Source organism: Vombatus ursinus, unplaced genomic scaffold (genome assembly GCF_900497805.2).
Source record: "Vombatus ursinus unplaced genomic scaffold, bare-nosed wombat genome assembly UNPS02014816.1, whole genome shotgun sequence".
Classification (NCBI taxonomy): Eukaryota; Metazoa; Chordata; class Mammalia; order Diprotodontia; family Vombatidae; genus Vombatus; species Vombatus ursinus.
In genome coordinates this window covers 1,497,780-1,513,911 of record NW_020954594.1, presented here as the reverse complement: position 1 = coordinate 1,513,911, position 16,132 = coordinate 1,497,780, and the positions used below count along the sequence as shown (strand labels likewise).

At 35.4% G+C, this 16,132-nt stretch overlaps 1 protein-coding gene across 1 annotated transcript in view; it reads left to right on the top strand.

Moving 5' to 3' along the window:
* The window catches only part of JHY (junctional cadherin complex regulator), a 118,869-nt gene that overhangs the window by 70,828 nt on the left and 31,909 nt on the right, over nt 1-16,132 (top strand). Inside the window, exons 3-5 of the mRNA XM_027835707.1 lie at nt 3,784-3,891; nt 11,448-12,115; nt 14,306-14,600. Of these exons, the coding sequence (XP_027691508.1) occupies nt 3,784-3,891; nt 11,448-12,115; nt 14,306-14,600 (1,071 nt within the window). The remainder of the gene's footprint in view (nt 1-3,783; nt 3,892-11,447; nt 12,116-14,305; nt 14,601-16,132) is intronic.

Sequence of the window (16,132 nt, the reverse complement as noted above, 5' to 3'; positions counted from 1 at the left end):
TGGAAAATGGGGTCACAGAGAGTCATGGAGGGGATGTCTCTAGACATCCATACTGTTATTTCCAGTCTTGACATCTCCCCTAAGCTCTAATTTCACATTTCTCACTGGCATCTGCAAATCTACACCTGGAGGTTCTATTGACACCTCAAACTAATTATGTCCAAACTAGAACCTATCATCATCTCTCCTAAAACAGCCCCCTCTTAACTTCCATATTTCTATTGATCTCCCAGTCACCCAGACCCAGAGCCTTGAAGTGATCTTTCTCTCACCTCAACACCTAACTACTTGTCAAGTCCTGTTGTTTCTACCTATAAAACATCTCACATTTATTCCTTTCTTTATACTCCTACCACCACCCTCGTTCTGACTTTTGTTGACTCTTACTTGAAAGCTTCCTAACTGATTAACTATTAGTCCCCTCTAGAATACATCTTTCACACCACAGCCAATCTCAGCTTTTTACTCCCCTGCTCAAAAAAAACTTAGATGGCTCCCTAGAACATAACAAATAAAATACGGGTTTCTAAGCCTACCATTTAGGACTCTCCATAGTCTATTTCAAACCTGTCTTTTTGGCCTTATTTCATATTATTCCTGTTTGTATATTTTACACTGCAGCCAAATTATATTACTATTCCCGTAACTTATCCTACTTTCTACAACTTCTGTGCATTTCCATATATCTTGCCTGCCTGCAATGAACTTCCTTACCTATTTTCATTTGTTGAAATCCTTCTCCTTCAAAGCCTAGATCAGTTACAGTTTCATTCATGACACCTTCACTGATTTTCCCTGCTAGAAATTATCCTCTCTTTGGATCCCTTATGCCATTGTTTAACCTTTCTTATGCACTTAATTATTTTATAACATCATATAGTTTTTGTTATTTCTGCTCCTCCTCTTCATTGTAGGATTCTTAAGGGCAGAGAAGTTTTCCATCCCTAGCATTTCAAAAGTGCCTTGAAAAACTATTGAATTTTGAGGCAGAGGACTTGAGCTCTAAACTTAGCTCTGCCTCCTCAGTGACTTTCATCAAGTCATTTAACCTCTCTTGGTCGAAGTTTCCTTATCTGTAAAATGTGAGACTTGGAGTGGATGAACTCTTAAGTTCCTTTCCAGTTCTAAATCTATGATTTTATCCAACTATGCCCTTATTAAATGTTTTATTTACTTGAATTGAGTGGTTTAGTTGACCACAAGTTCAACATAAATTTTTAAAATGTAATGAAACTGCTTAAAAAAATAAGCTAATGCAACTTTAAGTTAATAGAATTATGATGTTTAAATTAAGGTAAGTAATAGTTTCACTACCTCTGTGCAGGTCATACCACATTGGGAATATTTTATTTCCATTTCTGAGATGCATGCTTAATAAGGAACTTGGACAAACCAGAAGATATACAGAGGAAAGCAACCTCTGGTGAAGAGTATTCAAATTATACTCTTCAGTTAAAAAATTCAACAAATATATATTAAGTGCCTACGGTCAGAAAGGCACTATGCCAGGCAAGCTGACTCTTTCCTCAAGGAGTCTGTAGTCTATTATGTGATACAATATATAAACAGATAAGTAAATTTATAAGATAATTTGAATAGGTAGAGACCACTAAAATAGGAGTGGGAATCAGAGAAGACTCCAGAAAAGAGGTAACATTTGAGCTGAATTTTGAAGGAAGATAGGGCTTCTGAAAGGCAGAGATGAGGAAGGAATGCATTCTACACATGGGGAAAAGCTTGTGCGAAGGTCAGAGGTGCACATGGAGCTTGGGAAGCAGTTAGCAGTCTAGTTTGGCTGAAACAAAGAACAATAATGTGAAATAAGTCTGGAAAAGGTAGTTTGGAGCTAGAATGGGTCTTCAATGCCAGAGTGCAGTTTTTATTTTATGCTGTAAGCAAGGAGGAGTCACTGTTGGTTTTTTGAGCAAAAGTTTTTGGCCACGATCAGATTTTGATAGCCATGGAGGGGATGGATTAGAGAGAGGAGAGAACAGAGGTAGGTAGACTAATGAGGAGACTATTATAACTGGGTAAGAGAGAACGAGGGCCTTAACCACAGAGGTGACCCTGTGAATGGAAAGTTTACAAAGCTCTCTCATTTGTGCTTGCCTTTCTCTATATGAATTCCAGCTTGTTATTTTCATTCCTAAAATGCAGTACCTAATACTGGACATATAACCCCTAATTAGGGATTCAGCAGGACTATCGCCCTGCTTGTGCTGACTGTTATACTTTTATTATTATAGTATACTTTTATTATTGCAGCCAGATTCTGTTAGACACAGTGACTTACACATAGTGAACACTCTCTAATGCTTCTTGAAATTGGAAAAGATGACAGAAGATAAATAGGTAATGTTGAAGGGGCTGTTGAAAGATAGACACACTAAGACTCTATTGGTAGGCCTACAAATTAGTCTAGCCATTCTAGAAAGCATTTTGGAATTCTGTAATGGCTGTGCTTGCTCCAAATCTCTCCTAAGCACTTCTATTACACATCATCATGCCTCTCTGGAAGCAAGCTCTCTTTCACCTCTTCTGCATGAGGAATCTCATCAACTTAGCATACTAATACCCACTCAGGCTCTCCACCCTTACCTTCTACCCCTGTTACAGGGATGTCAAACTGTATGTCCCAGAAGTATCTCAAAATTGAACTGTCCAGAACATAACTCATTATCTTACCCTCTCAAAAAAACCCTCCCCTTTTCTAAACATCCCTCTATTACTGTCAAGGGTACCACCGTTCTTCCAGGCTCCCAGGCTCACAACCTCAGTGTCATTCTTGATCTCTCATTCTCACACCATATATCCAGTCAGTAAATCTTGTCTTACATTTTCCCTTAACATCTTTTGAATATGTTCCCTTATCTTCGTTCACAGAGCCACTGTCATGGTCCAGGCCCTCATCTGACTGGACTACTGCAATAACCTCCCAATCACTGTCCCTGCTACAAGTTTTCCCCCCTCTCTAATCCATCCTTCACACTGCTGCCAAAGTGATTTTCCTGGATCTTAAGTCTGACTTACTACATCCCAACTTAGTAAGTTCAGTGACTCCCTCTTATCTCTAGGATCCAATATATCACTTGGTATTTAAAGCTCTTCTCAACAGTTTAAAGCTCTTCCTTCCTATTTTTCTAATCTTATATTATTTCCCTCCACGTATTTGAAAGTTTGCTCTTGTGGGCCTCCTTGATATTCCATATACAGATGCACTATCTCCCTCTACCTCTCATCTTGGTGACTTTGCACTGATTGTCTCCCATGCTGCCCCTCCTCACCTCTCAGAATCCCTCACTTCATTCAAGACTCAAATGCCACTTTCTGCAGGAGACCTTTTCCCAATTCAGCTGCTAACACCTTCTAATCTAAGGTTACCTTCCATCTACTCTGTATTTGATAGACAGATGATAAAGATAGGCAGATAGATAGATAGTCTTTTTACGTACATGTTGTTTCCGCCTTTTAAGTTGTAAGCTCCTTGAGGCCAGGAAGTGTTTGCTTATTCTTTGTATCCCTTATTGTTGTTTGTTGTTGATACTCCTTCTGGAAAGAGACCAATGACATCAGGAGGGAGATGTCTTGCCTAGCTAGCTAGTGCTTCACAAAGAGTAGCGTTTAATAAATTCTTGTTGATTGATTGATTGAATAAACTAAGCAGAGTTGAAAATAGAAACTTGCCCCACAGGTTGTCTTTTTAGAATACATAGACTTGATCCCTGTGACCTCTAAGAATAAAATGAATAAAGTTAACATATTGTGTATGTTTTACACTCGCAGATCTCCAGCACTGTCGTGACTGACACAAAGCCTGAGAACACTGAAGAGGCTGAAAATTCCATTGTGAATCCTGAAGACAAATGGCATCAGAGAGCCCGGCTACTACAGGTTACTTGCTCTATGGAATTTAAATGTGTTTCAGGGGTCACCATTGAATATAAAATATTTTGTTGACTCACTTATCACTTAAAGGATCATTTTTATTCTTGAAACTAAATAGCTACTTGCCTAGAAGGAAACTAATAATCCACATTTCAAGTATATATTGCTAAAGGCCCCCAGAGAGTGTAGTATGTGTTCTGGAAAATCATTGTTCTGGAACATTCTCTGACTCCATATCCCCAGCTACATCAATCTATACTTTTTCTTTTCAAGTTGTAGTAGGACCATACCATACTTATATCTAAAAGTTGTGGCTCTGTTTTTTTAATCTGGACCTATGATTTCATTACTATGGGATGCTCCTAATGTGGAACCTCCCTCCGTGAATACACATCAATAACTGATCTGTAAATTAGAGTTTTAGGGAGTTGAGAGATTAAGTGACTTGCCCATCATCACACAACTAGAATGTATCTTATACCTACTAGTTTAATATTACTACAAACTATTTTAGAAATGAGATCATTATTGTGGACATTGGAAGTACAAAGCATCCTTTTTTAACTCTAACTTGTCAGTACTTATAAAGGCTCCAGGAGGTGATTTCTTCTTGAATTTATATATTAAGTCATTGTTTGGTGACCAGGTTTTATCACTAATTAAGAGAGGAAACACTTTTGAAATAACCCAGAAAATAGAATCTTTTGTGATAGAAAGGCATTTTAGAGTAGTGGATAAAGTTTCTGAAGTAAGGACACCTGAGTTTGAGTCCCACTTCTGATTTACTAGATATTTGACCATGGTCATTATTAATTTCTTTTAGCCTCAGTTTCCTTTTCTATAAAATTGGGACTATAATTGCACCTATTATGTAGGGTTGTTGAAAGAATTGAATGAAATAACATGTTAAATATATTGCAAACTTTTGGTCCCTATATAAATGTATGTTATTATTATCATTATTACTCGTTTGACAGCATTCTCATACCAGTAAAATCACAAATTATTGACTATTGTGATATCATAATAACTAGTCCATTTTAAGCTACTTATAATAAAAATGCTTTGAAATGAAGGAAGACAAAACAACATGCCTATTCAACCCCACTCCCACCCCTAAAATCTGGAAGACTTTTTATTCCTGTTTGCTTAAATTATACATCAGAACCATGTAAGATTAGAATATGCAATGTTCATAAGTTTATTAATTCTGTAAAAAAAAACAAACAAACAGGAATTTCAGTCAAAGGAGAAAAGGACCCAACTGATAGCAATAACCTACATTTATCTATACCTCAAAGCTTTATGAAATACTTTCCTCACAACTCTGTTAGATAAGTAGTAAGAATATACTAACTGAAATAAGAATACCTGACATTTACATAGTCCTCTAAAGTTTCTAATGTGTGTTATGTACATCATCTCATTAGAACCTCATGATCCTGTACCACAGAGATTATTTGTCTCATTTTACATGAGGAAACTAAGGCTCATAGAGATTCAGTGGTCTTCCCATAATCATACGTCCAGTATGTTGTGGTAACAGGATTTGAACACAGTTCTCTCCGATGCCAAGTCTAGCATTCCTCACTACTTCTTTTAAATATGGAGAAGTCCATTTAAAAAGTTATATAAGGATGACTTTCACAGAAGAGGAAAACAAAATTGAGACTTTTTCTTTCTTCTGTGTATTTCTAGTACAGTACTAAATGCAAAGAGGAAAACTATGACTACTGAATGTTAGACCCAGAAAGGACAGCAATAAAGAGAGGTATTGAAAAGGTTCCTAGGCCTACCATGTACATTCCCACCATTCTAGGTACTTAGATGCTATAGCAACAAAATAGACCTCTACCGTCAAAGAGCTTACAATATATTCAGGGGAAAAGGGGAAAACATGGAGATAAGGACAACCACATATAAATTCCTGAGACAGATGAGAATCTGTCCTCTTTCTAATGACCTCTAGAAGAGGAGCTTCCACACTTCCATACACTCACTAACTTAGTACAGTATTTAACTACTCTTACTATTAAGTAGTTTTTCTTTACATCTAAGCTAAATTTTCCATATTAAAAGGTAAATGTTTGATCTATCATTTTCTTCCCAGAGAAGATTAAGGACTGCTGGTCATTTTCTTCATCATCTTTCATATATCAATGTAAGGCCTTTTCTTCAAGCTGAGTAGTCTCTGTTTCTTTAATAATTCCTCATTAGTCTTCATTTCTTTCTTTTTGTGCTCTCCCCAGAACTTCTTTAGGTTTTCTGCATCTGCCTTTAGTTGTACAGCCTTGAATTAGACACCATATTCTTACTGATCATTGCTAAGAGGTATAGAAATTCAGTTCAATTCCACAAACATTTATTTAAGTGACTTCTGTTATGTAAGGAACTTTCCAAAGGCACCAGGGATACAGACATTAAAAACAACACAATCAATATCCTTTGACCCAGAAATACCACTACTAGCTGTGTTTCCAAAGATGATTAGGGAAAAAGGAAAAGAACCTATAAAATATTTATAGCAGTTGTCTTTGTGGTGGCAAAGAACTGGAAATTGCATGGATGCCCATCAATTGGGAACTAGCTGAACAAATTGTGGTATGTGATTGTGATGTAATACTACTATGCTATAAGAAATGATGAGCTCGGTGATCATAGTAAAACATGGATAGACTTGCACAAAATAATGAAGAGCAAATTGAGCAGAACCAGGAGAGCATTGAATACAGTAACAGAAATATTGTTTTAAGAATGACTTGGAGAGAATAAGTCATTTTGACTGTTATAAATACCCAAATTAACTACAAAGGACCTATGAATGAATACACTAACCACATCCAGAGAAAGAACTGATAAAAAGAAATATATATAGAATGATTTATATATATATATATATCATTCTATATATACATATATATCACTTTTTATATATATATATGTATACACACACATATTTGTGTCTAATGGTAGCCATCTCTTGGGGGGAGAGGGAAGAAAAACAGGGAAAAAAGAAAGTTACATGATAACTTTGTTATATATTTAAAAGGAATAGCAAGTTGTACATAGTACATTTTCAGTTTCACGTACAATCATCTTTTTATGTTATGGAAAATGCTTATTTTATTTCTTAAGTTCAGAATAAAATAAATTTTAAAAAACACTTAAATGAAAACAACACAGTCTTATCTCAGAGTTTACAATCTAGCAGAGGGAATTAGGCATATATGTAAACAATTATACACAAGTTAAAATAAGATGAAATAACCAGAAGATGTAAAAGAAAGTGATTGCTTTGAGAGATCAAGGATGAAGGATGAGTTATAGCTGGGAAGATCAAGTAAGAATGATACAAACGGGCAAGAATTCTTTCAATCATCCAACAAGCATTTATTAAATACCTACAATGTATCAGGCACTGTGCCAAGGACTGGGGATAAAAAGAAACAATCCCTGACTCAGAGGATGGTGGAAAGATAGGTTGAGTAAATATTGTGGAGGGCTGTGAATGGCAAGCTAGAGAATTTGCGTTTTTATTCATTGGGCAAAGGGGAGCCACTAAAGGTTTTTGAGCTGGGATTGTCGTAATCAGATCTATTTATTAGAAGGATTAGTTTGGCAATGGAATGAAGATAGAGGAGATGAAAGTCTAAGAAGCTATTTCAGGACTGACAAAAAGGTGACAAAAACTTGAGAGCACATTCTTCTTAGCAGATGAAAGATTCTACCTAGGAAAAGAGAAACTATAAATAGAAAACCTTCTTAAACTGAGAAAACTGCATGATCAACTCTCTAAAACCCACCTAGAGTTGCCTAACAAGGAAACAATGTGATAATCCTTATGTTGGACTTTTCACTGAGGGATCTCAAAGTTCTTTTTAAAAAAATCCAAATGGAATTTCACGACTTCTCTAGGATATATTAAATAGTTTTCCATCAACTAACTGGATTCCCTTCACCATTGACAGATAGGCTTCCTATCTCCACTCCCTGTCTTGTGTGTTTCCTAACTGAGTCAAGAGGTATGGTTAGATAATAATGTTATACTCTAAAATGTCCTAGGATTATAAAATGAGAATTGTAAACCAAGCTTCAAGGGATAATATTTTATTATTAATTTAATATTAATTCAAAAGTTGGAACAAAAAATGGAAACTGACCCAGACCTCATTTTATAACTGATTACTATGTTATACTAACTATAGGATTCTGGCAATTGGATCAGAATCATAAAATATTAAGAACATCTTTCTGTTTTAAGACAAGTGATATTTTTGCTTTAAGACAATACAATGCATGCTCTCTTCTATCTGGGTCATCCAAATTTGAAATATGTAAGAAAGAAATAGCTAGGCACTATTTCTTAAAGAACTGAGGAAAATTTTCCCTTTGGTGGAATAGGATTCACAAACAGCAATTCCCCCCTCCCCCTGCAAAAAAAAAAAAGTCTTACTGACAAATGATCATCTTGGCACTAGGAGGCAGAATTCCCCATTGTTAAAGCTCCTGCCAAAGTGTCCTGCTCTTACTCTGTGTTAGAAGTTAATACCTACTACCATTAAGCTGTTAGTTCTGAGTGCATCTAGTATGTAATGACTGTAAGCATTGATAACAAAAGAACCCTAGTGAGACTGGGATGAGATGGAGTATTTCAATGCTGATGGAGATTGAATGGCCTGAGATTGGCTTTGTATATTAACTTCATGGAACCCAGGTTTTGCCACCTAAAGAGTGACACCTGATGCCTTAATTGTAAGGTAATAAATCTTTAGCAAACCTCATATCTCAAGTAGGCTGCTTGGAAGATGTTTAAAACCTCATCAGGTCCCTAACCTGTTTCATTTCTAGAACCTGAAATACCTTCTTAGGGCACTTCCATTTGTGTGATCCGAGGGTTTAACACTTGAGACAATTGAAGTTTCATAAAATGATGAGTCCTTGTCCTTTGTTGACCTAGCACCCTGTGAAGAGCCCTATTATAATCTCTGTTGTAGTTAGAATAGTAGTAATAACAGGATTTAAATCAAGTGGCAACACAGGATCTGAGATCTGATACTTGGCTTTTTTTTCTTTGAATGATTCTGCTATCTTTGGTTGGTAATGGAAACGATGTCAAGAAATAGAGTTGGATGGCACTGGGATAGGAAGTTACGGTGTTTTTTCCCTTATAACAGTTAAAGTCCTAAATTAAAGGGCTAAATACTTCTGAAAAGGAACACATTATCAGCATTACAGAGTACTTATCTACAGGGATTTTAAAGTAATAATTTTCTTCTGGATGGATGAGTTTTCCTTATAGAGAAAAGTCCACTTGGAATAGCTAATTCTCTTGCACGTGTATACAAGTCAATTTAAATGTGTTGAGGGAGGGACTACAGAATAAGTAAGCCCTTCTTTTTGGAGTACTGCAGATAGAAAATGTTCCTGTGTGAAAAATCTGATCTGAGCTGGTCTGCTAAAAAACTTGAATTCCAGAACTTCCAAATTAGTATTTTTCCTCCTCATTTTTTATCATTGAAGTTTTATAGATGTGACTGATTCAACAGTAATAACTCTACAATGAACCTTATTATAATGAGATTTTGCTATGCATAAAAATAATATTCCTTATTACATACACAGAAGACTTGAGCAGTGTTTACAGAGGTAATATGAAGTAAAAATTAAACTATTTTGATGAGTTTATTTAATAAATGAGGGCAATTTGAATAATTCATTTGTATGATAGAAAGTGTTCTGGATTTGGAGCCATGTCCTGGCTATAATACTTAGCTATGTGACTGTGAGGAAGTTAACTTCTCATAGGATCATAGATTTAGAGCTCGAAAGGTCTTTAAGGCCCAGACACAGAAGTTTAATGATTTGTACCGGATTCCTTCTTGTTGTTCACTCATTCTGTTGTGTCCAACTTTATGTGACTCTATGGACTTTTGTGCATAGGATTTTCTTGGCAAAGATACTAAAACTGGTTTATCATTTTCTTCTCCAGTGTGTCCCCATTGTACAGGTGAGAAAATGAGGCAAATAAGATTTAAGTGACTTGCCCATAGTTACATAGCTAGTAAGTGTCTGAGGCCACATTTGAAATGCTATCTTCCTGACTCTCCAAGCCTGGTGCTTTATCCACTGCACCACCTAACTTGCCCCTTACAGGCTAGTAAATGACTGGGGCAAAATGTGAACCCAAGTTTTTCTGACTCTAGGTAAATGTTTTCTCCACTGCTGAATCCAGCCTCATAGTTTCCATATCAACAAAATGGAGATAATGATATTTGCCCTACCTGCCTCACAGGTAAACTGAAAGTATATATATAAAAATGGCTTATCACATAATAATTTGAAGCAAAAACCTAACTTTTTCCTCAGTAGCAGATTTTTGTACCTGAATTATCTAGACAATTATCTCAGTTCTCCAAACAGCCTATATAACATTTAGACTCAAAGGTGTTTTCTTACATGTATTTTGAGAGGGAAAACATGTATTGTTTTTCTATAATCATATAATCATTCTTTCCAAAGTCCTTTCAAAAGAGGTACTTTTTTAAAGCAAAGTAATACATACTTTATTCATTAGAAAATATTTCTAAATGAAGATAATACTATATGGATGCATAGTGTTTTTATTATGCTAGAAACCAGGGTACATTTTGTTTCTACAAGATTTTGAAAAACATAAAGACTGTTCTTAAATTGAAATACTTCCCCCAGATGTTTAATTGTCTAAGCACAGACTTTAAGGAGAGAAGCAAAACAACCCTTGTGGTTTCATAGATGACCTATCACTGCACAGACTCTTTTATATTTCCTCTGAATGAAATCTAATTTATTTCATCTGGTGAGGAGGTCATTTCTAGCTTATGACCTGTACAGGTAAGAATATCTGATCATCTGAATAGCATTTCATAGTAAACCTGTGCTTGGCCAGTCAATCAGAATTTTTAATGCATTTTTTAAAATTCACTCTTCACTCTTTTATTATCCAGCTTTGTTAATGATGTGGCTACTTTTTTTTGCTTCATAGTATGATTTATTTTCTTTCCTTTTTTTGTTTTATTATTTATTCAGGGTATTTGTTGGAATATAGCACACTTGCCAATGCTTACTATTTTCCTCTGATCTTCCATGTCCTTCCTTTTCTCTTATATATGAAAATCATGAGCAAAAACTATTTAGTTCAATCATTCTCTTTGTTCATAGAACCTGACTTTACTGCATACAGAGGGGAAAGGTACCTCCTTCAATGTCATTACTATATTTCTTCCTAGAACCAGAGGATCCTTTCAAATTCCCTGGTTACCTACTTGAGAATATCAACCTTCTGTGTAAGGAAAAATTAATTTAAACTACATGAAAAGAAAATAATAATAAAGCATATGTGGGCTAGTCTTGTGGGAAATATTAATCTATTTGGGGATTCCCAGACCCTATATGGAAGTATTCTCTCTTCCCATCCCATTATATTTTTCATAGTCTGGGTCCATTAGTATGGAATTCCTATATATATGGTCCTGAAAGTATTATTCCTTCCATTTTATTTACATTAATTGCAAATATCTTTTTAGGGTTACCAAGAACAGTGGTCTCAATCTGAAAGAACAAAATTCACCCAAGTGCCTAGACGGCTAACTTCTGAAACAACTGATGGCTGGCTGCCTTCAAGAAGAAAAGGCATACGTAAAGTTCGAAAACAATATAAACTTTGGAGTGGGCCCAAATCACCAAACTCACATATTAAGCCTAAAGAACCAGATGTAAGTCAAGGTAACCGGAATTCTATGCCCAGAGGACGTCATAAACAGATTAAACCAGCTGATCCTTCAATAAATCTTGAAACAGGTGTAAATTTGAATGAGCCTGTCAATCATTTACAAGACTTGAGTGCTTTTAGACTCCAACATTACAAAGAAGCACCCAGTAACTTTACTTTATCTAAACAACCTTTTAATAAATCCACTTATAAAAATCCTGCTGAATTTAATTCCTCATTGCATATTAATGAAGAAAGAGGACATCAGCACTTTCAAGAAAGTAGTTCTTTGATTTACAGGTTCAACATTCAACCTGACTGGGACTTCAGCTACATTAATGGATCATCTAAGGGACATCAGAAAGGTTCTAAATTCACTTCTAATGTGGATAATCAAGGATCGTTCGAAAATAAAGCTTCACCTCTGAGACAACTGAAACAGACCTATTCAGAATCAAGCTATAATAACTTAGATATGCTATGGTAAGGAATCCATTTTATCAAAAGGACTATCAGAGGTGGATGTCTAGGAAAGGAAAAACAATTTCATTTTGAGGAAAATGGGGTTGGGGAATGGACTGTCAAAGGCTATTAAAGAGTACAAGGGGAGGGACAGAGAAAGGATAGTATATTTAGAATTCCTTTGGTTCCTGCTTTCCCTCTCCCCTTTCCCTTGAAAAATCTACCTTTAAGATATTTCTTTTCCTTATTTTACTTGTCTTCTCTACTTCTACTACTAGAATGAAGTAAGAAGTTGAGGGATGGAGCATAGAACTCAAGACAAACTAGAAATCAATAATGAAGGAAGAAAGCAAGAATATTTTTACAAAAAAACAAACCAACCCTCAGGATATTTGTGAAGATCAACCAATCAGCCGATCTGTGTGCCCAGACAGAGGCAGCATGGTGACCCTTAATGGAAAAAGCATTGGCCTTTGAGTCAGGAAAACCTGGCTAAAAGCCTATGTCCGACATGTACTAGCTATATGGCCATGGACAAAGTACATAAATACTCAGTGTTTTAGGGGGCTTTCTAAGATTGTAAATTAGTTACTAATGTACATCGGGAGAATGTTTCCATGCTTCTTCCCCACACTAATAAAATTACAGGTCAGGACCAAAACCCAAGTTGTATTGGGCATTTTAGTAAGATACAAAGGAAGTAGAAGACATGATCACTGCCCCAGAAGATCTTACTAACTGTTTAGAAAGACAAAATATGTGTGAGCTAATTAGAGAATAATTAAGAACTAAACTCTATAGCATTAATTATAAATGTAATAGAGGTTCTTAGAAGAGAAGGATTATTGTGGGCTGTTATAGTCCTAAAAGACTTCCTGGTGGAGGTATGTTTTAGACTGGTTCTTAAAGGTTTTCAATAGAGAGCATCATGAGCAAAAACAGATAATTGTCTTTTCCACTGAAGTTTCTTCTTCATTAGTTGTTGAGGACATTTCATAAATGCTTCATTATGGTACCCTGGAAAGAAGACCAGATTTGGAGTCAGACAACATGGGTTTGAATCTCATGTCTAACACCTGTTATGTGACCTTGAATAAGTCATTTAACTTCCCTGAGCCTCACTTTCCTCATTATTAAAATGAGAAGGTTGGACTAGATGTCCTTTAAGGTGCTTTCCAGCTCTAAATCTGTTATCCTGCTATACCTGGTCCATATGCCTTTATAAGATACAGGTGTATTCATTCAAACAAATATACAGTTGTTGATTTAATAACATGTTCCTATTATTCTGTCATTTGTACAACCAAGTATATAATGTAAGGCAAAAATTTTTTTATTAAGTACAGAAGAAATCATTTGTATGCTATGGTTTGTTGGGTATTTTACTTTGCTTTACCCCTTTTTACCATTAAAATCTCAAAATTATGGGTAAAAGGATTTAATATCATTTTCTGTGAACCAGTAAGAAAAAAATTCTCCAAGGTTACTTATGAACTAGCAAGAAAAATGCTCTAAGGTATTCAGGTGAATTATATTATAAATATATTAAAATATATTTGCTCTACAGAGAGTATTAAAAAGAACATTGGATACAGTAAAAAGAGCTGGGCTTCAATCCCAGCTTTCTTAACTTGCAGCCTGTGAGACCTTGTGAAGTTCTTTTCATCACTCTGGGCCTCATTTTCCTCATATATAAAATGAGTTAGTTGCACTTGATCCTTTTTTAGCTCTAAATCCTGTAACCCTATAATTTACTTAGGCCAATTATAAAAATTTACTATTTCCACTTTTTCTGTCTTAGGCACCTTAATTTTCATCCTTCTTGGAGGCAAGGAGATAGAATAGAAAGGCCCTCAAAAGATCTCTTAATCTATGAGTATGCATACTTAATACCTAAAGGAATATAGTTAATAATAACCATTTTAAAAATGTATTTGTGTCTTTTGTTTTTACATCACCTAAATTTTCCAGAATTTCCTGCTGTTCTAGAGAGTCAATTTGGGTGACAAAGAAATTTTTAAATCATTTAAGAGTTCAACAGAACTTTTTATATATACATATACATATATATACACACATAACACACATATATATACATATATATGTATATATAACTATCATATTCATATTTTGGGAAAAATTGTTAAGCCTATTGATTTTATGCATCAGTATTTTGTTAATTAAAAGTCTTACTAATTTTATTCTATGAAGGAAATTCCACCCTTCATCTCAAAATCAGCCGGCCAGGGTTTCTCCAGATACTCAGCTCACCCACATAATGGAGCAGCATCAACAAGCCTTAATGCAGCTGACAGAAGTACAACCCAGTGAAGTGACTTCCTCCAACACCATGTTTCCATCACTGTTCTCGAGAGTGGACAGTGAATCCCAGCTTGATACTGGAAAAAGCCAGAGAAGTCAGACAACACTTAGCCGTTGCAATTCTGAAGGCTACCTGCTACAATTGGAGAGGCAGAAAAAGCATAAGGATAGAGTTGCCAGTAAGGTAAGAAAGTTTACCCATCAAAAAAAAAATCACATTTCTAAACCACCTTTAAATTTTTAATGATATACAGAGTGTATGGATTGTAATTATGGAATGTATGGGTGGCTTAGCTTTTTCAAACCTTGTGGATTACTAGGGTTAAAATAAGGGCCTCAGTAATGCTGACTAGGAAGGGCACTCACTTAGGAGTCATGACAATCAGGAATTACCCTTGAAAAAAATATATTTTGAATTCAATTCTACTTAATGCTTTTAATTTAAGACTCTCAAAACTTAGCTTCATAAAAAAAAACTGAGGTTCCTGTTTCACAGGAAAAAATTGTACCTAGGGTGCTTCACATGTCACCAAGAGAATAGTACCTCCAATTTCCGACTTTCAAAATCAGATTCTGACTCTTTCCAAATCTTTCACTTTTCACAAAAACTATTTCTTTCAAACAATGTTATCTATTTATATCTTGACTATTTTTCCCCTCTGGTTTTGAAGACCTTAGGCCCTTATCTGACAAACATGCAGAAGCAATGTTTGTCCGTTAAGCTATTCCAGGGGCTAAAACGACTTAGAATAAAGATATTTGTATAGGACAGCAGGTAGCCACAGCACCAGATGGAGTGAATCATTATCCGTGTTATGCCCATTTGTTAGTCAGATCAAATCTTTTGGTTTCCAAGGGAATCAAACTGAACCATATTAAAAGTTACAGGATTTATAAAAATAATGAGCCTTAACCATCATTCCTGTCCTCCTGGAAGTTCTGTGGTCACTAGTTTATGAATCCTCATCATTTATACTGTAATCATCAACACGTAAGAGATGATACAACAGTATAAAAATATCCTTCTGTGCCCATGACATACAAACACTTAATAAGTTTTCTGGAAACCCCAAAGCAGCCTGTTTTAAGCTAAAGTAATTACTCATATATTTGTTGAGGCAGGCAATTTATGTACTGCTGCTTGACTGCGTTTAAGAAGGCATTATTTGGATTAGATTTATCAACTGCAGTGCAAATTTCTTTCATTTACTGTTCCCCAGTGTTTGAGGCATTGTTTTTGTCTTTTTTTCGAGTAACTTTCTCACACTTACACATCTGAAGAATTTCCTGGAGAATTACACTGCTGTGTCCTCACAGCAGGGCACAACTTTTCAAAGTTAAACCAAGTCCTCACAAAGCACCCAGTGTCATTTCCAATTCAAATATACTTTGTCCCAAGTCTACAATTGAAAAGAGTTTTGATTAATCACTGGCAGCCAAATGGTCATGCTTTGTAGAACCTTCTATTAGAAGAGTCCTATACTGTTCTCTACAAAGGTGAATAACTAACTAGGTGCACAGTTTAAAGGGTAAATGTGTAATATTGCAATATTTATACATTACCAGATTTGGTTGATGTCAGTGGTTGCTGCTTACTTGAATACATACGGTAGCACATCCTGGAAATAGCTTGTTTAGAGCAGGGTTTCTTCTCCCTGATTTTATGGTTTCTGAGTAGGGGTTTCACTGTTGGTAAAAAATAAATAAATAAAAATT